Source organism: Oncorhynchus mykiss, chromosome 19, assembly GCF_057628025.1.
Source record: "Oncorhynchus mykiss isolate SJ-2025 chromosome 19, ASM5762802v1, whole genome shotgun sequence".
In the NCBI taxonomy this organism is placed as follows: Eukaryota; Metazoa; Chordata; class Actinopteri; order Salmoniformes; family Salmonidae; genus Oncorhynchus; species Oncorhynchus mykiss.
In genome coordinates, this window is record NC_143040.1 from 13,722,501 (window position 1) to 13,747,242 (window position 24,742).

The window sequence follows — 24,742 nt, forward strand, 5'->3', positions numbered from 1 at the left end:
TGTAGCTTTAATTGAGTACCCTGCATGTGTGATTTAACCAGTTGGATTTAGGCGGCGCTATTTTAATTTTTGGATGTAAAACGTTCCCGTTTTAAACAAGATATTTTGTCACGAAAAGATGCTCGACTATGCATATAATTGACAGCTTTGGAAAGAAGACACTGACGTTTCCAAAACTGCAAAGATATTGTCTGTGAGTGCCACAGAACTGATGTTACAGGCGAAACTAAGATAAAAATCCATCCAGGAAGTGCCACATTTTTTGAAACCGCCTCATGCCAATGACTCCTTATATGGCTGTGAATGAGCTACGCATGTGCTTACGTTTTCCACGTTTTCCCCAAGGTGTCTACAGCATTGTGACATCTTTTTAGGCATTTCCCTTGAAGAATGGCTGTAAGGGACCATATTTGGCAAGTGGTCACATGGTGTCTCCCGCAGAAAACCTTGCGTAAAATACTGAGGTAGCCATTTTTCCAATCGCTTCTTATTAGAAACCAACTGCCTCGACGGATATATTATCGAATACATATGTTAAAAACACCTTGAGGATGGATCCTAAACAACGTTTGCCGTGTTTCTGTCGATATTATGGAGCAAATTTTGAAAAAAGTTTGCCGTTATAGTTGTAGCATTTTAGGGTCGATTTCTCAGTCATGCATGATGAAGAAACGGGAGCTATTTCGCCTACAAAAATAATATTTTTGGAAAAAAGGAACATTTGCTATCTAACTGGGAGTCTCCTGAGTGAAAGCATCTGAAGTTCTTCAAAGGTAAATGATTTAATTTGGTTGCTTTTCTTATTTTCGTGAAAATGTTGCCTGCTGCCAGCAGAGCTAGCATAGCATTATGCCATGATAAACTTACACAAATGCTTGTCTAGCGTTGGCTGTAACGCATATTTTGAAAATCTGAGATGACAGTGTTGTTAACAAAAGGCTAAGCTTGTGTTTGAATATATTTATTTAATTTAATTTGCGATTTTCATGAATAGGAAAAGTTTCTAGGGGTATTTATGTCCGTTGCGTTATGCTAATGCGTTTGAGGCTATGATTATGCTCCCGGATACGGGTTTGCTCGTCGCAACTTTAATGAAAGTTTGAGTTTTAAAGCGTTTTATTTGAATTTGGCGCTATGCATTTCCCGAGGCTATTGGCCACTTGAGACGCTAGCGTCTTACTATCCCCAAGAGGTTTAATGTATGTAGAATGCTGGACTGACTGTTCTCAAAGTGTGTGATGTAAATGTGGATGTACAGTGCCTTGCGAAAGTATTTGGCCCCCTTGAACTTTGCGACCTTTTGCCACATTTCAGGCTTCAAAGATAAAGATATAAAACTGTATTTTTTTGTGAAGAATCAACAACAAGTGCGACACAATCATGAAGTGGAACGACATTTATTGGATATTTCAAACTGTTTTAACAAATCAAAAACTGAAAAATTGGGCGTGCAAAATTATTCAGCCCCTTTACTGTCAGTGCAGCAAACTCTCTCCAGAAGTTCAGTGAGGATCTCTGAATGATCCAATGTTGACCTAAATGACTAATGATGATAAATACAATCCACCTGTGTGTAATCAAGTCTCCGTATAAATGCACCTGCACTGTGATAGTCTCAGAGGTCCGTTAAAAGCGCAGAGAGCATCATGAAGAACAAGGAACACACCAGGCAGGTCCGAGATACTGTTGTGAAGAAGTTTAAAGCCGGATTTGGATACAAAAAGATTTCCCAAGCTTTAAACATCCCAAGGAGCACTGTGCAAGCGATAATATTGAAATGGAAGGAGTATCAGACCACTGCAAATCTACCAAGACCTGGCCGTCCCTCTAAACTTTCAGCTCATACAAGGAGAAGACTGATCAGAGATGCAGCCAAGAGGCCCATGATCACTCTGGATGAACTGCAGAGATCTACAGCTGAGGTGGGAGACTCTGTCCATAGGACAACAATCAGTCGTATATTGCACAAATCTGGCCTTTATGGAAGAGTGGCAAGAAGAAAGCCATTTCTTAAAGATATCCATAAAAAGTGTTGTTTAAAGTTTGCCACAAGCCACCTGGGAGACACACCAAACATGTGGAAGAAGGTGCTCTGGTCAGATGAAACCAAAATTGAACTTTTTGGCAACAATGCAAAACGTTATGTTTGGCGTAAAAGCAACATTGCTCATCACCCTGAACACACCATCCCCACTGTCAAACATGGTGGTGGCAGCATCATGGTTTGGGCCTGCTTTTATTCAGCAGGGACAGGGAAGATGGTTAAAATTGATGGGAAGATGGATGGAGCCAAGTACAGGACCATTCTGGAAGAAAACCTGATGGAGTCTGCAAAAGACCTGAGACTGGGACGGAGATTTGTCTTCCAACAAGACAATGATCCAAAACATAAAGCAAAATCTACAATGGAATGATTCAAAAATAAACATATCCAGGTGTTAGAATGGCCAAGTCAAAGTCCAGACCTGAATCCAATCGAGAATCTGTGGAAAGAACTGAAAACTGCTGTTCACAAATGCTCTCCATCCAACCTCACTGAGCTCGAGCTGTTTTGCAAGGGGGAATGGGAAAAAATTTCAGTCTCTCGATGTGCAAAACTGATAGAGACATACCCCAAGCGACTTACAGCTGTAATCGCAGCAAAAGGTGGCGCTACAAAGTATTAACTTAAGGGGGCTGAATAATTTTGCACGCCCAATTTTTCAGTTTTTGATTTATTAAAAAAGTTTGAAATATCCAATAAATGTCGTTCCACTTCATGATTGTGTCCCACTTGTTGTTGATTCTTCACAAAAAAATGCAGTTATATCTTTATGTTTGAAGCCTGAAATGTGGCAAAAGGTCGCAAAGTTCAAGGGGGCCAAATACTTTCATAAGGCACTGTATATTGTATATTTCATCCAGGATGGAGAATTGTCATTCTATTCTCTTCCAGGTTTCAGCACCCAGGGAAGACAATCCCACCACTGGGGAAGAGGTGTTGGGAAATGATCAGGAGGAGGCACAAGAACCTGAGCATGAGGGGGCTGGACACCCTGTACAGGGTGAGAGCTGAGTGGGCCTGCACGTCCGTCCATGGACAACTTCTCCACTTCTTATGAGAAGCACTTGGAAGAGAGTGGGTTGAGGGGGAAACCCAGACAAATCTAAAAGTGTGACGAGTCTGGGTTTAGTAGCAGTCAGAGCAGGCACAAAGTGCTGTCCCCCTGGGGCGTGAAACACACCAGCATGCTCTGCGGACCAAGGAACACATCACCGAGCTGGCCTGCTTCAGAGAGAGAGGACGAGACAGAGAGAGAGATGCCCCCGTTACCTGCTGTTAACTTTTAAATGATTGGAATGAATTATCCAAAGAGAGTGTAGAGAGTGTTTCCCCTGCGGCCACAACACATTGGGAGGCCCCTCCCAAGCCTTGTATGGACCGTCAAACAGTGGCTACATTGACCGGGACCTGTTCAGGAAGTGGTCTGAGTACTGCAATAAGCATACAGTGAAAGAGCACCCTCTCCTTCTTCTCTTCGATGGGCACAAGATCCACATGGACCCAGAGGTGATCGCGGCAGCACCACGGGAAGACTTCTATGTCTTCCACCTCACTGCACCTATGCCCTGTAGCCTCTGGACGTGGCATAGTCTGGCTCTTTAAAGGCTGAGTTCTCCTAGGTAGCTGGAGACCTCAGCCATGTTGACCACTCCTACATGGTAAACAAATCAGAATTTGCCAGAGCACTCCGCTACCCGTCCCAGCGCTGCAAGGACATGCGCTATGTGGTGGAAGAGTTTAAGAAATATGGCCTCTTCCTTTTTGACCCTTCAGCCATTGAAAGGTCCCGTCTAATGCCGTCTTGGTCCCTACCGGGTCCCACCATCGCATCTCCTTGAATAGCAGCACTGTGTCGTCCACCAGCACCACCTCCCCAGAGACCACAGGAGGACCCCCAGCCTCTGCTCCAGTCCCAGCCCTGGAAGAGCACCCCCTAATAGAGGGGCTGATAGCGAAGGACCTGGGGCACATCCTAACTGTCCTGAAGTATCGGCTATACCAATACAGAAGACTCTCAGTTGTTACCACATGCCTCACCGGGGAGGAATACACGTGCCAGTGGCCGGAGAGGGGTGAGAAGGAGAGGGCCGAGGCAGAGGAGAAAGGGCATCGAGCAGCGCTCAGAACACAGAGGGCACAGGAGAGGGCTGCTATGGATGAGACCATTGATGCCATCGCCTCAGCTGGACGCCCCACAGGAATCCCCCTGACAGCTTCGTCACCACCGCCAGTGCCTCCCAGTGTGCAACACCTATAGGAGCCGCTGGAGCCTCCTGCTGCCGACATAGGCCACGTGCCTGTTCTCTCAGCCACACCACTGTCGGTCCTTCAACCCCACCACCACAAACACTAGCTCCACCAAGCCATTGTCAGCGGTTTCATCCACCACCACGATGCACACCACACCCCTGTCTGTCACCACTGAAGCGGCCTCCTCTGGACCAATTACCTCCTCCATCTCCTCTAGTCACACCACCACAGCAGCCTTGTCTGGTGTCCCTGCCCCCTGCAATTTGAATACAGCCACCTCCACCAACGCATGTTAAATTATGAAAAAAAAAATATATATTTTTTTTTAAACAGCAATGTTTAAAATGTTTCTCTTTACATATCTACAGTCCATAGCACCAGCTCTCAAGGCATGTCCACCTCCTCCAAAACTTCTGCAGCTTCCTCCAGAGGTATTGAGGCTCCGGGCCATGGATTATCGCTGGAGGCTCTGGGCCATGGATTATCATTGGAGGCTTTGTTCCACGGATCATCACTACAGGATCCGGGCCATGGATCATCACTGGAGGCTTCGTACGTGGAGCCGGAACAGGTCTCACCGGACTGAGGAGATGTACTGGCAGCCTGGTACGTGGAGCTGCCACAAGGCAGCCTGGCTGGATACCCACTTTAGCTCGGTGAGTGTGGAGAGCTGGCACAGGATGCACTGGGATAAGAAGGCACACTGGAGGCATAGTGCGTATAGCCGGCGTACGATATACTGGGCTGTGGAGGCGCGCTGGAGGTCTGGAGCGCAGAGCTGGCACAACGCGTCCTGGCTGAATACCACTGTAGCACGGCAAGTGCGGGAAGCTGGCACAGGCCGCACTGGGTTTTGCTGGCGAACTGGGGATACCATGCGTAGAGCTGGCGCATGATATCCTGGGCTGAAGAGACGCACCGGAGACCAGGAGCGCTGAGCCGGCACAATCCGTCCTCTCTGAATACCCACTCTAGCACGGCAACAGCGGGGAGCTTGCACAGTGCGCACCGGCTGTGGATACGCACTGAAGAGACGGTGCACAGAACCGGAAAACGTGGCACTTGAACCGTGACCAACTCATCATTGTGTTTACAGGGAGTTGGTTCTCGTTCACCCTTTAGTTCTGTTCGTTCTGCTCGCTGCGCTCGCCAACCCGTGTCCCCCCCCCAATATTTGGGGGAGGCTGCCTATCTTGCTTCTATCCTTGCCGTGACTCCTGGTATCGCCGCCGTTCCTCACTCGCTCCTTCCGCCTGTTTCCACGGCAGGCTCTCATGCCATTACCTCCTCTCATGTCCATGATGTCCTCCACTCCGGGGCACGCTGCTTGGTCCGTTGGTGGTGTGATCTTCTGTTACGGCTCTCGTTTGTAGAAGGAGTGGACCAAGGTGCAGCGTGGTAGGCGTACATCGTCTTTTTATTGATGACACCAAAACAAAATAACAAAGACAAAAAAACGAATGTGCACAGTTATGTAAGGCTAAGAACCTATTCAGAAAACGGAAAAAGGGCTGCCTAAGTATGATCCCCTATCAGAGACAACGATAGTCAGCTGCCTCTGATTGGGAATCATACCCGGCCAACAAAGAAATATACAAACTAGAATGCCAACCCCAAATCACACCCTGACCTAACCAAATAGAGAAATAAAAATTCTCTATAAGGTCAGGGTGTGACACATACGGTTCTGTGTGTAATTTCCCTCAAGGCAAGAATGTCTGTGTTCTGCCAAAGAGCCCGGATCTCTAACCCATTGAGCACGTCTGGGACCTGTTGGATCGGAGGGTGAGGGCTAGGGCCATTCCCCCCAGAAATGTCCGGGAACTTGCAGGTGCCTTGGTGGAAGAGTGGGGTAACATCTTACAGCAAAAACTGGCAAATCTGGTGCAATCCATGAGGAGAAGATGCGCTACAGTACTTCAATTCTTATGGCTGAAATCCTGGTAACGGGATTGATATGACAACAGCCAGTGAAAGTGCAGGGCGCCAAATTCAAACAACAGAAATCTCATAATTAAAATTCCTCAAACATAACATTTTAAATGTAATCTTGTTGTTAATCCCAACAAAGTGTCTGATTTCAAATAGGCTTTTAGCGGAAGCACCACAAACGATTATGTTAGGTCACCGCAAAATCACAGACAAACACAGTAATTTTTCCAGCCAAAGACAGGAGTCACAAAAAGCAGATATAGAGATAAAATGAATCACAAACCTTTGATGATCTTCATCAGATGACACTCGTGACTTCATGTTACACAATACGTATGTGTTTTGTTCGATAAAGTTAATATTTTTTACAAAAACCTCAGTTTACATTGGTGCCATGTTCAGAAATGCCTCCAAAATATCCGGAGAAATTGCAGAGAGCCACATCAAATAACATAAATACTCATCATAAACTTTGATGAAAGATACATGTTTTACATAGAATTAAAGATACACTTCTTCTTAATGCAACCGCTGTGTCAGATTTCAAAAAGCTTTACGGCAAAAGCACAATATTCAATCATCTGAAAACAGCGTTCAGCCACAAAAGGAATACAGTTACCCGCCAAATTGTGCATTCAACAAAACTCATAAAAAGCATTATAAATCTTCACTTACCTTTGCTGATCTTCGTCGGAATGCACTCCCAGGACTCCCACTTCCACAATAAATATTTGTTTTGTTTCGGTAATGTCCATAATTTATGTCCAAATAGCTACTATTGTTAGAGAGTTTGGGAAACAAATCCAAAGTCACGAAGTGCGTTCACTAAAAGCTGATGAAATGTCCAAAAGTTCTGAAACAGTCAGTAGAAACATGTCAAACGATGTATTGAGTCAATCTTTAGAATGTTTTTAACATAAATCTTGAATAACGTTCCAACCGGAGAATTACATTGACTTCAGATGAGCGATGGAACAGAGCTCCCTCTCATGTGAACGCGCATGGTTAGATTATGGTCAGGTCATGGCAGACCTGACTAATTCCCCTCTCATTTGGCCCCCCTTCATAGTAGAGGCATCAGACAAAGTTCTGCAGACTGTTGACATCTAGTGGAAGCTGTAGGAAGTGCAAACTCATCCATATCTCGCTGTAATTTCAATAGGATCTTGGTTAAAAATCGACCAGCCTCATAATTCCCACTTCCTGTCTAGATTTTTTCTCAAGTTTTTGCCTGCCATATGAATTATTTTATACTCACATACATAATTCAAACAGTTTTAGAAACATCAGTGTTTTCTATCCAATATGAATAATAATATGCATATATTAGCAACTGGGACTGAGGAGCAGGCAGTTTAATATGGGCACCTCTGGGCACCTTTCATCCAAGCTACTCAATACTGCCCCTTCAGCCATAAAAAAGTTAATGAAGCTGGTGGCCACACCAGATACTGACTGTTACTTTTGATTTTGACCCCCCCCCCCCCCCCCCTTTTGTTCAGGGACACATTATTCCATGTCTGTGGAACTTGTTCAGTTTATGTTCATAGAAATATTTATTTTTGCTGAGTTTATATAATTTCATGCAAACTTTTGTTTCTGAGAGGAAATGTATTTTAAAAATTGACAGTGATATGTACATTTGCAATGCAGTTGGTTATACACGTTGAATACTAATCAGAGAAGTAGATGATAATAAAGAAACTGTAGTATTTTAGTATTAATAATGTATTATCTATTACCTGTTCTTCTCTGCTGTTTATAATAACCAACTCTCCTCCCATTGTTCTGCACTCCCTCTGACCGGCCCCAGCTGAGTCCATCGTGGAGGAGACATAATAACAGCTGGTGCCAAACTTCCACCATCCAGCTAGACAGGGTTTCTCTGAGATGAACACATCAGAACAGCAGGCATTCAAAAGTCAACAAAATATATGACATCTCTTCTATGTACTAAATGAAATAAATGAACTCCACTCACCATAGAACCTAACCCTGATCTTTAGCTGGTTTCTCTCTTCAGTCATGTTGTTGCAACTGGTCTGTAGCTGGTCTCTCTCTTTGGTCAGGGTGTTGTAACGGGTCTGTAGCTGGTCTCTCTCTTCAGTCATGTTGTTGCAACTGGTCTGTAGCTGGTCTCTCTCTTTGGTCAGGGTGTTGTAACTGGTCTGTAGCTGGTTTCTCTCTTCAGTCATGTTGTTGTAACTGGTCTGTAGCTGGTCTCTCTCTTTGGTCAGGGTGTTGTAACTGGTCTGTAGCTGGTTTCTCTCTTCAGTCATGTTGTTGTAACTGGCCTGTAGCTGGTCTCTCTCTGTTGAGTAGTGATGACCAATGACTCCATCTGTAATATAGAAGAGTTCATTAAAAATGTAATTTCCTCACCATTGATGATTAAGTAGGCTACTTAAGTCTCAGTGACAACATACTAAACTTACAGTAGACAGACAGGCCTATGATCCCAGCCAATAAGAGAACACACAGCAGCCCCAGACACACTGCAGCAATTCCAGAGGGTCTCTTCCACCACTGAAAATGCACTAAACCACAAATTGTTAAAGTAAGTAAAGTAATCTTTGGTAATGTGTTTTACTGTATCATCCAAGATTGGGACAAATGAAGCTATAGCAATACAGGGTAATATCACCTGTTCAATGTGTGTGTGTGCTTATGTGTGTGTGTGTGTGTGTCCATGCAATCTTACCTGAAGCAACAACTCCATCTCTTGGACTGGGTTTGAAGGCTCCTACGTTGCCATATAATTGGCCATCAATGTCTGTGTTCTTCATTACATCAGGCTCATCGCCTTCAAATCCATTTGAGTTTTCATAAACTCCCTCTGACATCTTAACACACTTGTGCTCAAATACAGTAACTTCTACTTCTAACCTCAACTCTAAAATACGTCTGTAGCTGTGTCTTCTCCCTGCACTGTCCTGCGTATGTGTGATTTACTGTAGTGACACTATTTTTTAAACTTTCAACCACAGTGAAGGGGAAACTGGTCCCCACGTGACTTGAACCAGCCTTAGTTCCTAATCTGAACATGTTTGTTTCCCACAGTGATCATTAGTTTTAAACATATGATTAAACTAAAGTGATAATATACTACACAATATGACTCTATATCATGCTATATGATGTATGTGTGGGTCACAGGGTCACAATTTTGGATACATTCACATATACCCTACATATATCCTGACTAAGTTTACAGCACCCCCAGCCTTCAAATGGAGAGACACTTATGTCTTGCACTCTGTGACCGGCGGTGCAGGGGGGAAGTTGCCACACACACTGATCTTAGGTCCGTTTTGAATGTCCACCACAAATGGTTAAAGTTAGGATTTTGGGAGGGAAACCTGATTCTAGATCTGTACCATATAGGCTCTTTGTTCCATCTATACTCAATCAATCAATCAATCAAATTTATTTTATATAGCCCTTCGTACATCAGCTGATATCTCAAAGTGCTGTACAGAAACCCAGCCTAAAACCCCAAACAGCAAGCAATGCAGGTGAAGAAGCACGGTGGCTAGGAAAAACTCCCTAGAAAGGCCAAAACCTAGGAAGAAACCTAGAGAGGAACCAGGCTATGTGGGGTGGCCAGTCCTCTTCTGGCTGTGCCGGGTGGAGATTATAACAAAACATGGTCAAGATGTTCAAATGTTCATAAATGACCAGCATGGTCGAATAATAATAAGGCAGAATAGTTGAAACTGGAGCAGCAGCACAGTCAGGTGGACTGGGGACAGCAAGGAGTCATCATGTCAGGTATTCCTGGGGCATGGTCCTAGGGCTCAGGTCCTCCGAGAGAGAGAAAGAAAGAGAGAATTAGAGAGAGCATATGTGGGATGGCCAGTCCTCTTCTGGCTGTGCCGGGTGGAGATTATAACAGAACATGGCCAAGATGTTCAAATGTTCATAAATGATCAGCATGGTCGAATAATAATAAGGCAGAACAGTTGAAACTGGAGCAGCAGCACAGCCAGGTGGACTGGGGACAGCAAGGAGTCATCATGTCAGGTAGTCCTGGGGCATGGTCCTAGGGCTCAGGTCCTCCGAGAGAGAGAAAGAGAGAAGGAGAGAATTAGATAACGCACACTTAGATTCACACAGGACACCGAATAGGACAGGAGAAGTACTCCAGATATAACAAACTGACCCTAGCCCCCCGACACATAAACTACTGCAGCATAAATACTGGAGGCTGAGACAGGAGGGGTCAGGAGACACTGTGGCCCACTCCGAGGACACCCCCGGACAGGGCCAAACAGGAAGGATATAACCCCACCCACTTTGCCAAAGCACAGCCCCCACACCACTAGAGGGATATCTTCAACCACCAACTTACCATCCTGAGACAAGGCTGAGTATAGCCCACAAAGACCTCCGCCACGGCACAACTTAAGGGGGGGGGGGGGGGCGCCAACCCAGACAGGATGACCACATCAGTGACTCAACCCACTCAGGTGACGCACCTCCTCCAGGGACGGCATGAGAGAGCCCCAGTAAAGCCAGTGACTCAGCCCCTGTAATAGGGTTAGAGGCAGAGAATCCCAGTGGAAAGAGGGGAACCGGCCAGGCAGAGACAGCAAGGGTGGTTCGTTGCTCCAGAGCCTTTCCGTTCACCCTCCCACTCCTGGGCCAGACTACACTCAATCATATGACCCACTGAAGAGATGAGTCTTCAGTAGAGACTTAAAGGTTGAGACCGTCTCTGACATGGGTAGGCAGACCGTTCCATAAAAATGGAGCTCTATAGGAGAAAGCCCTGCCTCCAGCTGTTTGCTTAAAAATTCTAGGGACAATTAGGAGGCCTGCGTCTTGTGACCGTAGCGTACGTGTAGGTATGTACGGCAGGACCAAATCAGAGAGATAGATAGGAGCAAGCCCATGTAATGCTTTGTAGGTTAGCAGTAAAACCTTGAAATCAGCCCTTGCTTTGACAGGAAGCCAGTGTAGAGAGGCTAGCACTGGAGTAATATGATCAAATTTTTTGGTTCTAGTCAGGATTCTAGCAGCCGTATTTAGCACTAACTGAAGTTTATTTAGTGCTTTATCCGGGTAGCCGGAAAGTAGAGCATTGCAGTAGTCTAACCTGGAAGTGACAAAAGCATGGATTAACTTTTCTGCATCATTTTTGGACAGAAAGTTCCTGATTTTTGCAATGTTACGTAGATGGAAAAAAGCTGTCCTTGAAATGGTCTTGATATGTTCTTCAAAAGAGAGATCAGGGTCCAGAGTAACGCCGAGGTCCTTCACAGTTTTATTTGAGACGACTGTACAACCATTAAGATTAATTGTCAGATTCAACAGAAGATCTCTTTGTTTCTTGGGACCTAGAACAAGCATCTCTGTTTTGTCCGAGTTTAAAAGTAGAAAGTTTGCAGCCATCCACTTCCTTATGTCTGAAACACATTCTTCTAGCAAGGGCAATTTTGGGGCTTCACCATGTTTAATTGAAATGTACAGCTGTGTGTCATCTGCATAGCAGTGAAAGTTAACATTATGTTTTCGAATAACATCCCCAAGAGGTAAAATATATAGTGAAAACAATAGTGGTCCTAAAACGGAACCTTGAGGAACACCGAAATTTACAGTTGATTTGTCAGAGGACAGACCATTCACAGAGACAAACTGATATCTTTCCGACAGATAAGATCTAAACCAGGCCAGAACTTGTCCGTGTAGACCAATTTGGGTTTCCAATCTCTCCAAAAGAATGTGGTGATCGATGGTATCAAAAGCAGCACTAAGGTCTAGGAGCACGAGGACAGATGCAGAGCCTCGGTCCGATGCCATTAAAATGTCATTTACCACCTTCACAAGTGCCGTCTCAGTGCTATGATGGGGTCTAAAACCAGACTGAAGCATTTCGTATACATTGTTTGTCTTCAGGAAGGCAGTGAGTTGTTGCGCAACAGCCTTTTCTAAAATTTTTGAGAGGAATGGAAGATTCGATATAGGCCGATAGTTTTTTATATTTTCTGGGTCGAGGTTTGGCTTTTTCAAGAGAGGCTTTATTACTGCCACTTTTAGTGAGTTTGGTACACATCCGGTGGATAGAGAGCCGTTTATTATGTTCAACATAGTAGGGCCAAGCACAGGAAGCAGCTCTTTCAGTAGTTTAGTTGGAATAGGGTCCAGTATGCAGGTTGAAGGTTTAGAGGCCATGATTATTTTCATCATTGTGTCAAGAGATATAGTACTAAAACACTTGAGTGTCTCTCTTGATCCTAGGTCCTGGCAGAGTTGTGCAGACTCAGGACAACTGAGCTTTGAAGGAATACGCAGATTTAAGGAAGAGTCCGTAATTTGCTTTCTAATAATCATAATCTTTTCCTCAAAGAAGTTCATGAATTTATCACTGCTAAAGTGAAAGTCATCCTCTCTTGGGGAATGCTGCTTTTTAGTTAGCTTTGCGACAGTATCAAAAAGGAATTTCGGATTGTTCTTATTTTCCTCAATTAAGTTAGAAAAATAGGATGATCGAGCAGCAGTAAGGGCTCTTCGGTACTGCACAGTACTGTCTTTCCAAGCTAGTCGGAAGACTTCCAGTTTGGTGTGGCGCCATTTCCGTTCCAATTTTCTGGAAGCTTGCTTCAGAGCTCGGGTATTTTCTGTGTACCAGGGAGCTAGTTTCTTATGAGAAATGTTTTTAGTTTTTAGGGGTGCAACTGCATCTAGGGTATTGCGCAAGGTTAAGTTGAGTTCCTCAGTTAGGTGGTTAACTGATTTTTGTCCTCTGGCGTCCTTGGGTAGGCAGAAGGAGTCTGGAAGGACATCAAGGAATCTTTGTGTTGTCTGTGAATTTATAGCACGACTTTTGATGATCCTTGGTTGGGGTCTGAGCAGATTATTTGTTGCAATTGCAAACGTAATAAAATGGTGGTCCGATAGTCCAGGATTATGAGGAAAAACATTAAGATCCACAACATTTATTCCATGGGACAAAACTAGGTCCAGCGTATGACTGTGACAGTGAGTGGGTCCAGAGACATGTTGGACAAAACCCACTGAGTCGATGATGGCTCCGAAAGCCTTTTGGAGTGGGTCTGTGGACTTTTCCATGTGAATATTAAAGTCACCAAAGATTAGAATATTATCCGCTATGACTACAAGGTCCGATAGGAATTCAGGGAACTCAGTGAGGAACGCTGTATATTGCCCAGGAGGCCTGTAAACAGTAGCTATAAAAAGTGATTGAGTAGGCTGCATAGATTTCATGACTAGAAGCTCAAAAGACGAAAACGTCATTTTTTTTTTTGTAAATTGAAATTTGCTATCGTAAATGTTAGCAACACCTCCGCCTTTGCGGGATGCACGGGGGATATGGTCACTAGTGTAGCCAGGAGGTGAGGCCTCATTTAACACAGTAAATTCATCAGGCTTAAGCCATGTTTCAGTCAGGCCAATCACATCAAGATTATGATCAGTGATTAGTTCATTGACTATAATTGCCTTTGAAGTAAGGGATCTAACATTAAGTAGCCCTATTTTGAGATGTGAGGTATCATGATCTCTTTCAATAATGACAGGAATGGAGGTGGTCTTTATCCTAGTGAGATTGCTAAGGCGAACACCGCCATGTTTAGTTTTGCCCAACCTAGGTCGAGGCACAGACACGGTCTCAATGGTGATAGCTGAGCTGACTACACTGACTGTGCTAGTGGCAGACTCCACTATGCTGGCAGGCTGGCTAACAGCCTGCTGCCTGGCCTGCACCCTATTTCATTGTGGAGCTAGAGGAGTTAGAGCCCTGTCTATGTTGGTAGATAAAATGAGAGCACCCCTCCAGCTAGGATGGAGTCCGTCACTCCTCAGCAGGTCAGGCTTGGTCCTGTTTGTGGGCGAGTCCCAGAAAGAGGGCCAATTATCTACAAATTCTATCTTTTGGGAGGGGCAGAAAACAGTTTTCAACCAGCGATTGAGTTGTGAGACTCTGCTGTAGAGCTCATCACTCCCCCTAACTGGGAAGAGAAGTTTTGACAACATCTCCATAGTTTTAGTTTGACAGATTTAAGAGAATAGAAGGAAGAATAAAAACCCTTCACATGTATTATGACAAAACATTCATATTTCCACCCTGTTTTTTAGTACAACATGACATATACATATGACATATACAACATGGTTACATCTAATGACACAACTCTCTCTGCACTGATTCCACTGTTCCACATGACATCGACCTACATTAACTATTATACAACTCTACAGCTCTACTCTATTCCACAGGAGGAGAGAAAGCATCACACAGATCCTTAGATACAGGGACATAGTCAAAGGTGGCCCTCTGGTGGACGTAGTACTAACTACAGGTACAGCTGTAGTGTTGGTGACAGAGACCTGGGTGGATGTAGTACTAACTACAGGTACAGCTGTAGTGTTGGTGATAGAGACCTGGGTGGATGTAGTACTAACTACAGTTACAGCTGTAGTGTTGGTGAAAGAGACCTGGGTGGATGTAGTACTAACTACAGGTACAGCTGTAGTGTTGGTGACAGAGACCTGGTTGGATGTAGTATTAACTACAGGTACAACTGTAGTGTTGGTGACAGAGACCTGGGTGGATGTAGTACTAACTACAGGTACAGCTGTAGTGTTGGTGACAGAGACCTGGGTGGTTGTAGTACTAACTACAGGTACAACTGTAGTGTTGGTGACAGAGACCTGGGTGGATGTAGTACTAACTACAGGTACAGCTGTAGTGTTGGTGACAGAGACCTGGGTGGATGTAGTACTAAGTACAGGTACAGCTGTAGTGTTGGTGACAGAGACCTGGGTGGATGTAGTACTTACTACAGGTACAGGGGGGTTGTCACCTGGAGGAAGGGGAGATGGAACAGACAGAGAGAGAGAGAGACAGTGGGAGAGAGTGAGTGGTTAAGAGAGAGAGAAATAGCTCTTAGTCAGACAACTGAGGTAGTGGTGGTAGAGGTTGTGGTTGTTGTGGTGGTAGTGGTAGTGTCAGTTGTGGTGGTTGTGGTGGTGGTAGTATTGGTAGTTGTGGTGGTTGTGTCGGTTGTGGTGGTAGTGGTGGTGGTGGTGGATGTGGTGGTTGTGGTGGTTTTTTGATAGTTGTGGTGGTAGTGGTGGTAGTGTCGGTTGTGGTAGTGTCGGTTGTTGTGGTAGTGGTGGTGGTGGTGGTTGTGGTTATTTTGTTGGTAGTTGTGGTGGTTGTGGTGGTAGTGGTGGTGGTGGTGGTGGCGGCTGTGGTGGAGGTTGTGGTGGCAGTTGTGGTTTTGGTGTTAGTGGTGGCAGTGACGGTTGTGGTAGTGTCGGTTGTGGTAGTGGCGGTTGTGGTGGTTGTGGTGGTTGTGGCGGTAGTGGTAGTGTCGGTTGTGGTGGTTGTGGTGGTAGTGGCGGTAGTGGCAGTTGTGGCAGTTGTGGCAGTTGTGGTGGCGGTTATGGTGGTGGTGGTGGTTGTGGTGGTGGTTGTGGTGGTAGTGGTGGTAGTGTCAGTTGTTGTAGTGTCAGTTGTGGTGGCTAGTGGCGGTAGTGTTCATTGTGTTGGTGGTAGTTGTGGTGGTGGATGTGGTGGTGGTGGTTGTGGTGGCGTTCCTCACTGAGCTATGCTCAATGGGGCAGCCTAGTGGTTAGAGCGTTAAGCTAATAACCAAAAGGTTGCAAGTTCAAATCCCTGAGCTGACAAGATAAAGATCTGTTGTTAAGCCCCTGAACAAGGCAATTAACCCACTGTTCCTAGGCCGTCATTGAAAATAAGAATTTGTTCTTAATTAACTGACTTGACGAGTTAAATAAAGGTAAAAATAAAAAATGTTATTAACGATATCGGCAGACTCAATAGCCTTGGTTTTTCTAATGACTGCCTCACCTGGTTCACCAACTACTTTGCAGAAAGAGTTCAGTGTGTCAAATCGGAGGGCATGTTTTCCGGACCTCTGGCAGTCTCTATGGGGGTACCACAGGGTTGAATTCTCGGGCCGACTCTTTTCTCTGTATATATCAATGATGTCGCTCTTGCTGTGGGTGATTCCCTGATCCACCTCTACGCAGACAACACCATTCTGTATACTTCTGGCCCTTGCTTGGACACTGTGCTAACTAACCTCCAAACGAGCTTCAATGCCATACAACACTCCTTCCGTGGCCTCCAACTTCTCTTAAACACTAGTAAAACCAAATGCATGCTTTTCAACCGTTCGCTGCCCGCACCCGCCCGCTCGAATAGCATCACCACCCTGGACGGTTCCGACCTGGAATATGTGGAAAACTATAAATACCTAGGTGCATGGTTAGACTGTAGACTCTCCTTCCAGACTCATATTAAACATCTCCAATCCAAAATCAAATCTAGAATCGGCTTTCTATTTCGCAACAAAGCCTTCTTCACTCACGCCGCCAAACTTACCCTAGTAAAACTAACTATCCTACCGATCCTCGACTTTGGCGATGTCATCTACAAAATAGCTACCAATACTCTGCTCAGCAAACTGGATGCAGTCTATCACTGTGCTATCCATTTTTTTACCAAATCACTTTATACCACCCACCACTGCGACCTGTATGCTCTAGTCGTCTCGCCCTCGCTACATATTCGTCGCCAGACCCACTGGCTCCAGGTCATCTATAAGTCTATGCTACGTAAAGCTCCACCTTATCTCAGTTCACTGGTCATGATAACAGCACACGTTCCAGCAGGTATATCTCACTGATCATCCCCAAAGCCAACACCTCTTTTGGCCGCCTTTCCTTCCAGTTCTCTGCTGCCAGTGACTGACGAATTATAGGTTGTAGGACGTCCTCCGGACGTTGTCATCATTTATGTGTAAGTTTATGGAAGAGGGTGAGAACCACGAGACTCCAAAAGAGGTCAGCTGTCCTCCGGCTACACCATGGTACTACCCTACATAGTGTTGCTGATGCTACTGTTGACCTTCTTTGCAAAACAATCGGTTTTAATCAATTATTTTGTGACGTGAACACATTTAGTTGAGTTTGGTCTAAAAATAATAATAATAATTAAATCATGAAATTCATGAGGAGGATGGTCCTCCCCCTCCTTCTCTGAGGAGCCTCCACTGATGCGCAAACATTTTCCCCTTTAAAACTTCTGATTAATACGCAGACATAGATTTCCACCATTTCCGTCCCCTTTACTGTGGAAATGGCCAACGGAACCAGAGGAACCTTTACCATCTGAGCCACATCGCTTCCTTATTCCCTGTAAGCATCTCCATGAGCTTCATGGCACCCACTAGCACCCTGTCAGGAACGGACATCACCTTGACCATCGGGGCCGAGGCCACTGGAGCCGCAGACTTGAACAACACATTCCTGCATCTCTTCCTTGTCAGCAAGGTAAGGTTCTTCTTTCAAAACTCTAAAATTGCCTCCTTTTCACATGTCCTCTCTCCCTCACAGCCACTGATTTGAAAGGATTTGGTTGCTCGAAGCTACCAGTTGTTATCAGCTAAATCAGTTGTCTGACTAAGCGCTCTCTCTCTCTATCTATCCCCTTTTCCTTCCTTCCTTCCTTCCTTCCTTGCTTCCTTCCTTCCTTCCTTCCTTCCTCGAGGTGACATTTTACTGCTCCCCAGTGCGGGCTACCAGGGTTCTTGTCTAGAAGCACGGTTTCGATTGCGCCTACAGTTTTTTTTTCAGTACTGCTGTTTAACGGACGCTCAACACAATTTCCATACAAAGACACAGAGTCAAATTTGTCACATTTGAACATTCTTAGTAAGACACTTCTGTCATCACCTTTGTGCAAAAAATATCCATTAAATTATTTAAATTTAAATAATTGTCTTTAAGGACTTCTACGGCGGTGGGCCCCAGAGCAGGGAATGTGACCCGGGTTGCCTGCAGCACAACCTGCTGTTCATAGAAGGTAGAACTGGTGGTGGCGGACAGGGCAGGCAAAGTAGGTGTAAGTCTGGTCTCATTGAAAGACTCCTTGGAGGTGGTTGTGAGCTCTACAGCCCAAAGCTGTACCTGTGGTTAGTACTAAATCCACCCAGGTCTCTGTCACCAACACTACAGCTGTACCTGTAGTTAGTACTACATCCACCCAGGTCTCTGTCACCAACACTACAGCTGTACCTGTAGTTAGTACTACATCCACCCAGGTCTCTGTCACCAACACTACAGCTGTACCTATAGTTAGTACTACGTCCACAAGAGGGACACCTTTGACTCTGTCCCTGTATCTAAGGATCTGTGTGATGCTTTCTCTCCTCCAGCGGAATAGAATAGAGCTATAGAGTTGTATAATAGTTCATGTAAAATATAAAACTGAACAAGATCAGCATCTAAGGGCAACTCCCCCCTACAATGTGCTCTCCATTTGAAGGCTAGGGATGCTGTAAACTCAGTCATGATATATGTAGTGTATATGTCAATTAACAGGATCCCAATTTATTTTAGCAGATACAAAATTGTGACCCTGTGAATTCACACATACATCATATATCATGATATAGAGTCACATAATGTATATTATCAAACTAAGGCTGGTGGAAGTCACATGGTGGCCAGTGTTGTGTTGATTTCACAATTTGTCATCCACTGTGGTTGACTGATAAGGAGTTTCACTACCTAAAGTCACACAGACGCAGAACAGCACAGGGAGACGACACAGCTACAAACGTACATTAGAGTTGAGGTAAGAAGTAGAAGTTACTGTATTTGACCACAAGTGTGTTAAGATGTCAGAGGGAGTCTATGAAAACCCAGAACCATTTAAAGACGATGGGCCTGATGCTATGAAGAACACAGACATTGATGGCCAAATATATTCCAATGTAAGAGCCTTCAAGCCCAGTCCAAGAGATGGAATTGTTGCTTCAGGTAAGATTGCACGAACACACACACACACACACACACACACACACACACACACACACACACAAACACACACACACACACACACAATATATTAAACAGGTGAGATTACCCAGTATTTCTATACCTTTATTTGTCCCAATCCTAGATGATACAGTAATACACATTACTAAAGATCTTACTTTAATAATGTGTTATTCAGTGCATGTTCAGTGGTGGAAGAGACCCTCTGGAGTTGCTGCAGTGGGTCTGGGGCTGCTGTGTGTTCTAATCATCTTTGACAGTCAGTCTTTGTTGTCAAGTTACATATAAGCACAACATCAAATGCTCATGTTTGACTGTTACATATGATATTTAATATATGTTAATAGCTAGCCTTTGTTCTCCACTTCCCCTGTATGATCTATATCTTCCTGGTATGTTAGTGTTCTGTCCAACATCACAAATAGCAAGTCCCATTCCCTGGACACGAGGAATGTGTTGAGATACACTCTGGACAAGATGATCATGTAGAGACATGGAATGATTTATATTATGCAGCAGAAAATGGTTTAACAATAACCACTGGTAACAATCTCTTGCACAACTACTCACACAAGTTTTCAAACTTGTAAACATTTTTGTATTATCATAGCCACAACTTCCCATGTCATTTTGTTGTTACTTCCATAGAGTTAACAGCTACAGCAGTCATACAGACACAGAAACACAGATGACTCAGAGACAGAGACGTCACTAGAAGCAGAGACTGAACGTATAGAGGGCTTGCAGTTGACATATGACGCCTCCTGGTGGCCATGTTGGAAGACCATCACATTAATTCTAGATGCAGAGACTTAATGTATAGTAAGTAGCCCTACATAGAAAGAAAGACCCAGGCATTGTTAAAGATGTGAAAGGTCATCTATACTGAACCAGATATGAACAAGAAGGTCAAGTTTGACAGAGGTGAGATGGAGGAGAGGATTGTGGATATCTACGTCAGTGCAGACACCCTCAGAGACGGTGAGACCAGCACCAAGAGAGAAGAGACAGCAGACACTGCTCCTAATGATGGACCAGGAGACCAGCACTCAGGTAAAACACACACACACACAAAACATAACAGTATATTATGTGTGTCCACAGAACCTGATAGCTCAGGGAAGAGACCCTTCCTAGTTGCAGCAGTGTGTCTGGGGCTGCTGTGTGTTCTCCTACTGGCTGGGATCATAGGCCTGTCTGTCTACTGTGAGTTTGGGTTCAAGTTCATTGATTATCACCCAGTTATATAGAGGTGTAGGTTACTAAGCCTATTTACCTGGTGTTTTACCTAGTAACTATGTGTTTATACCTTGTAGATAACAGAGTCATCAAAGATTCTGAGGATAAAAGGAACAACTTGTCACAGAGTTGTTCCCTTTATAAGACTAACGCAACTGCAGAGAGAGACCAGCTACAGACCAGATACAACAACCTGACTAAAGAGAGAGACCAGCTACAGACCAGATACAACAACCTGACTGAAGAGAAAGGCCATATTCAGCTAAAGCTTTTTGTGATGGGTGAGATATAACTGTGATAAATTCGAAGTAAAATCAACAGTAATTATATATCATGGCTTTATGAGTATAAAGATACTGGCTAAGTTTCTCAATGTGTTCACCTTTGCTCTTCAACAGAGCAGCATTGTCAGGAGGGATGGAGATACTTTGACTCCAGTTTGTACTTCCTCTCTACTGAGAAGAAAACCTGGGAGGAGAGCAGACAGGATTGTAAGAGGAGAGGAGCAGACCTCGTGATCATAAACAGCAGAGAGGAACAGGTGAGAGAGAGAGAGAGAGAGAGATAGAGAGAGAGAGAGAGATTTCCATTTCCAGCAGTACACTAATATGTGCAGTATAATACGTTTTTATCTTTCTCAACAACAGACATTTGTCTTTAACCTCCACATGAGAGCCTGGATTGGTCTGACTGACTCTGTCACTGAGGGGACCTGGAAGTGGGTGGACGGCACATCACTGACCACAGGGTGAGAGATTTGTCCATTTTACCAGTTGATATGGTGATAAAAAAACAACAAAGACATATTGCTTACCATTCATGTTCATAAAAAGGTATGTTTCCACTCATGAATGTCATTCAATGAGAACTATAGATGTATTATAGAAACCAGGTAATATTTACATATGAATGTAGTGAAATGTGTTGATGGCCCATTCTTGATAACGGTATTATCATCTTACAGAGAGTGTCTTCAAAACGCAGGACTATGTGTATAAATGAGGAGGATGTTTGTACCACAGTGTCTGACTGTCTGGTTCTCTGTGTTGTTTAGGTACTGGAGCGCAGGACAGCCTGATAATTATGGGCAGGAGGACTGTGCTGAGATATACTTTAGACAAGATGACCCTGTAAAGACATGGAATGATGACAAATGTGGCACAAATCATAACTGGATCTGTGAGAATGTGGTGTAACAATAACACAGTAACAAACATTCTGTCTCCTCTCTGTGTGTCTCTCTGTGTCTCTCAATTCATTTAAATTAAAGGGGCTTTATTGTCATGGGAAACATATGTTAACATTGCCAAAGCAAGAGAAGTAGATAATATACAAAAGTGAAATTAACAATAAAAAATAACAGTAAACATTACACTCACAGGAGTTCCAAAAGAATGAAGACATTTCAAATTCCATATTATATATATACAGTGCCTTGTGAAAGTATTCGGCCCCCTTGAACTTTGCGACCTTTTGCCACATTTCAGGCTTCAAACATAAAGATATAAAACTGTATTTTTTTGTGAAGAATCAACAACAAGTGGGACACAATCATGAAGTGGAACGACATTTATTGGATATTTCAAACTTTTTTAACAAATCAAAAACTGAAAAATTGGGCGTGCAAAATTATTCAGCCCCTTTACTTTCAGTGCAGCAAACTCTCTCCAGAAGTTCAGTGAGGATCTCTGAATGATCCAATGTTGACCTAAATGACTAATGATGATAAATACAATCCCAGTGGTTAAGGGCGCTGTACTGCAGCGCCAGCTGTGCGATCAGAGTCCCTGGGTTCGCGCCCAGGCTCTGTCGTAACCGGCCGCGACCGGGAGGTCCGTGGGGCGACGCACAATTGGCCTAGCGTCGCCCGGGTTAGGGAGGGCTTGGTCGGTAGGGGTGTCCTTGTCTCATCGCGCACCGGCGACTCCTGTGGCGGGATGGGCGCAGTGTGCGCTAACCAAGGTGGCCAGGTGCACGGTGTTTCCTCCGGCGCATTGGTGCGGCTGGCTTCCGGGTTGGATGCGTGCTGTGTTAAGAAGCAGTGCGGCTTGGTTGGGTTGTGTATCGGAGGACGCATGACTTTCAACCTTCGTCTCTCCCGAGCCCGTACGGGAGTTGTAGTGATGAGACAAGATAGTAGCCACTACAACAATTGGATACCACGAAATTGGGGAGAAAAAGGGGTAAAATTAAAAAAATTAAATAAAAAAAAATAAAAAATGATAAATACAATCCACCTCTGTGTAATCAAGTCTCCGTATAAATGCACCTGCACTGTGATAGTCTCAGAGGTCCGTTAAAAGCACAGAGAGCATCAACTTTCATCAACAACTTTCGCAAGGCACTGTATACAGTGTTGTAACGATGTACAAATGGTTAATGTACAAAAGGGAAAATAAATCAACATAAATACAGAGCCTTGAGGCCTCATTTATAAATACTACTACTACTTAACCAATCAGAGTCTAAGCCCTGTTCTGTCCATAGTTTTCCACCATTTCAGTCCCATTCACCGTAGAAACGGCCAACAGAACCTGAGGAACCTTTACCGTCCGAGCCACCAACGATCGCAGATTCACTTCTTCCTTCCCTGCCAACATCTCCATGGTGACTGGGGGGGCTGCGGCCAACGGTATAGTGAGCCTCATGGTGCCTGCCAGCACCCCGTCAGGAACAGATGTAACCCTTTCCGTTGTCAGCAAAGTAAGGGTCTTGTTTCAAAACTCTAAAATGGCCTCCTTTTCTCATATTCTCTCTCCCTCACAACCACTGAATTGAGCGAATTGGTGGCTGTAAGCTACCAGTTGTTATCAGCTACATTAGCTCTTGCTCTCTCTCTCCCTCTATCCCCTCTCCCTCTCTCCCCCTTCTCCTCCTTCCTCCCTCCAGGTGACAGATTTTACCTCTCCCAGTGCGGACTACCAGGCGTCTCCAAGGTACCAGCGTTCCGGTCTAGAAGCCCAGTTTGGATTGCACCTACAGTTTTGTTTTGGTACTGCAGTTTAACGGAGGCTCGGCCCAGAAAGACAATATTCCAAACAAGGCCACATTGAGAATCCAAATGAGAAAATTCCAAATAAGACAATTTAGTCATCACATGCGTGCACAAAACATCCACTGAATTATTCAAATATATGTTGCTGTGGCAGATATTTTAAAAATATTTTATCTTCATCCAGGGCAATGGGATCCTCAACACTTCTACAGTCGTGCGCCTCAGGGCCAATAATGTGACCCGGGTGGCCTACAGAGCAACCTGCTGTTCAAAGAAGGTAGAGCTGGTGGTAGTGGACAGGGCAGGCAACGAGGGTGTGTCTGGGCTCAGTGAAGGACTCTGTGGGGGTGGTTGTGAATTCTACAGGCCAGGGCCCCGTCCATCGTTTCAACGATGTTCTAAGATTAATTTAGCCTTAATCTGCTACTTAGCCTTAGCATTTCGCTACACTCGCATTAACATCTGCTAACCATGTGTATGTGACAAATAAAATTTGATTTGATTTGAATATGCTTTTGGGAAACTGTGTCCAGGTGCCCAACTCTACAGCTGTACCTGTAGTTAGTACTACATCCACCCAGGTCTCTGTCACCAACACTACAGCTGTACTTGTAGTTAGTATTACATCCACCCAGGTCTCTGTCACAAACACTACAGTTGTACCTGTATTTAGTACAACATCCACCCAGGTCTCTGTCACCAACACTACAGTTGTACTTGTAGTTAGTACTACGTCCAATAGAGGGCCAGCTTTGACTCTGTCCCTGTATCTAAGGATCTGTGTGATGCTTTCTCTCCTCCTGTGGAATAGAGTAGAGCTGTAGAGTTGTATAATAGTTCATGTAGATAGATGTCATGTGGAACAGTGGAATCAGTGCAGAGAGAGTTGTGTCATTAGATGTAACTGGTATGTATATGTTATGTTGTACTGAAAGACAAGGTGGATATATGAACGTTTTCTCATAATACATGTGTCAGCTTTTTATTCTTCTTTCTATTCTCTTAAAAGTGAAACTATGGAGATGTTGTCAGAACTTCTGCTTTTTCATTCTGCGTAACTCTTCATAGTCAGCATAGATAGAATAAAGACCCCTATATGGCCATCGGTGGCCGGTCACACTTCGGGGGGAAGTTTCCCCTAGGTACAGATCTAGGATCAGGTTTCCCTCCCCCAATCTTAACCTTAACCATTAGTGGTGGAAATGTAAAACCAACCTAAGATCAGCATCTAGGGGCAACTTCTCCCCCTACACCACCAGTCACAGAGTGAGATCCATAATGTGTTCTCCATGTGAAGGCTGGGGGTGCTGTAAACTCAGTCAGGATATATGTAGTGTATATGTCAATTAATAGGATCACAATTTATTTTAGCACATCCAAAATTGGGACCCTGTGAATTCACACATACATCGTATAGCATGATATATAGTAATGTAATGTATTATATT

At 44.4% G+C, this 24,742-nt stretch overlaps 2 protein-coding genes, 1 long non-coding RNA gene and 1 pseudogene across 4 annotated transcripts in view; 3 read left to right on the forward strand and 1 right to left on the reverse strand.

The window, feature by feature from the left end:
* LOC149974999 (uncharacterized) overlaps window positions 1-4,590 on the forward strand; it is a 5,827-nt pseudogene extending 1,237 nt beyond the window's left edge.
* LOC110497268 (C-type lectin lectoxin-Phi2-like) overlaps window positions 1-9,147 on the reverse strand; it is a 15,506-nt gene extending 6,359 nt beyond the window's left edge. The window contains exons 1-5 of the mRNA XM_090210167.1: window positions 8,928-9,147; window positions 8,662-8,763; window positions 8,521-8,567; window positions 8,208-8,226; window positions 7,969-8,111 (exon numbers count right to left, since the gene is read on the reverse strand). Of these exons, the coding sequence (XP_090066293.1) occupies window positions 7,969-8,111; window positions 8,208-8,226; window positions 8,521-8,567; window positions 8,662-8,763; window positions 8,928-9,069 (453 nt within the window). The 5' untranslated portion in view covers window positions 9,070-9,147. The remainder of the gene's footprint in view (window positions 1-7,968; window positions 8,112-8,207; window positions 8,227-8,520; window positions 8,568-8,661; window positions 8,764-8,927) is intronic.
* A 9,651-nt stretch (window positions 9,148-18,798) lies between these two features.
* Window positions 18,799-21,515, forward strand: LOC118941388 (uncharacterized). Of its 2 annotated transcripts, XM_090210155.1 has the most exons (6): window positions 18,799-19,042; window positions 20,165-20,266; window positions 20,377-20,580; window positions 20,698-20,840; window positions 20,947-21,047; window positions 21,354-21,515. In XM_090210155.1, the coding sequence occupies exons 1-6, from the start codon at window positions 18,901-18,903 to the stop codon at window positions 21,493-21,495; spliced, it is 834 nt and encodes a 277-aa protein (XP_090066281.1). In that variant the 5' UTR covers window positions 18,799-18,900; the 3' UTR covers window positions 21,496-21,515. The 2 variants fall into 2 exon arrangements, with proteins under 2 accessions (XP_090066281.1, XP_036809787.2); XM_036953892.2 differs by lacking the exon at window positions 18,799-19,042 and having other exon boundaries at window positions 19,807-20,266.
* A 1,357-nt stretch (window positions 21,516-22,872) lies between these two features.
* LOC149975000 (uncharacterized) lies at window positions 22,873-23,613 on the forward strand. Its single transcript, XR_016488779.1, has 3 exons — window positions 22,873-23,002; window positions 23,189-23,235; window positions 23,479-23,613. It is a non-coding gene; the product is annotated as an uncharacterized LOC149975000 (long non-coding RNA).
* Window positions 23,614-24,742: the final 1,129 nt, after the last annotated feature.

Bases quoted from the DNA above. Each gene is read 5' to 3' on its own strand.
- LOC118941388 (XM_036953892.2), top strand. From the start codon at position 19,957: ATGAACAAGAAGGTCAAGTTTGACAGAGGTGAGATGGAGGAGAGGATT. The intron at 20,267-20,376 runs GTGAGTTTGGGT...TATACCTTGTAG, and splicing joins CATAGGCCTGTCTGTCTACT to ATAACAGAGTCATCAAAGAT. The intron at 20,841-20,946 runs GTGAGAGAGAGA...TCTCAACAACAG, and splicing joins TAAACAGCAGAGAGGAACAG to ACATTTGTCTTTAACCTCCA.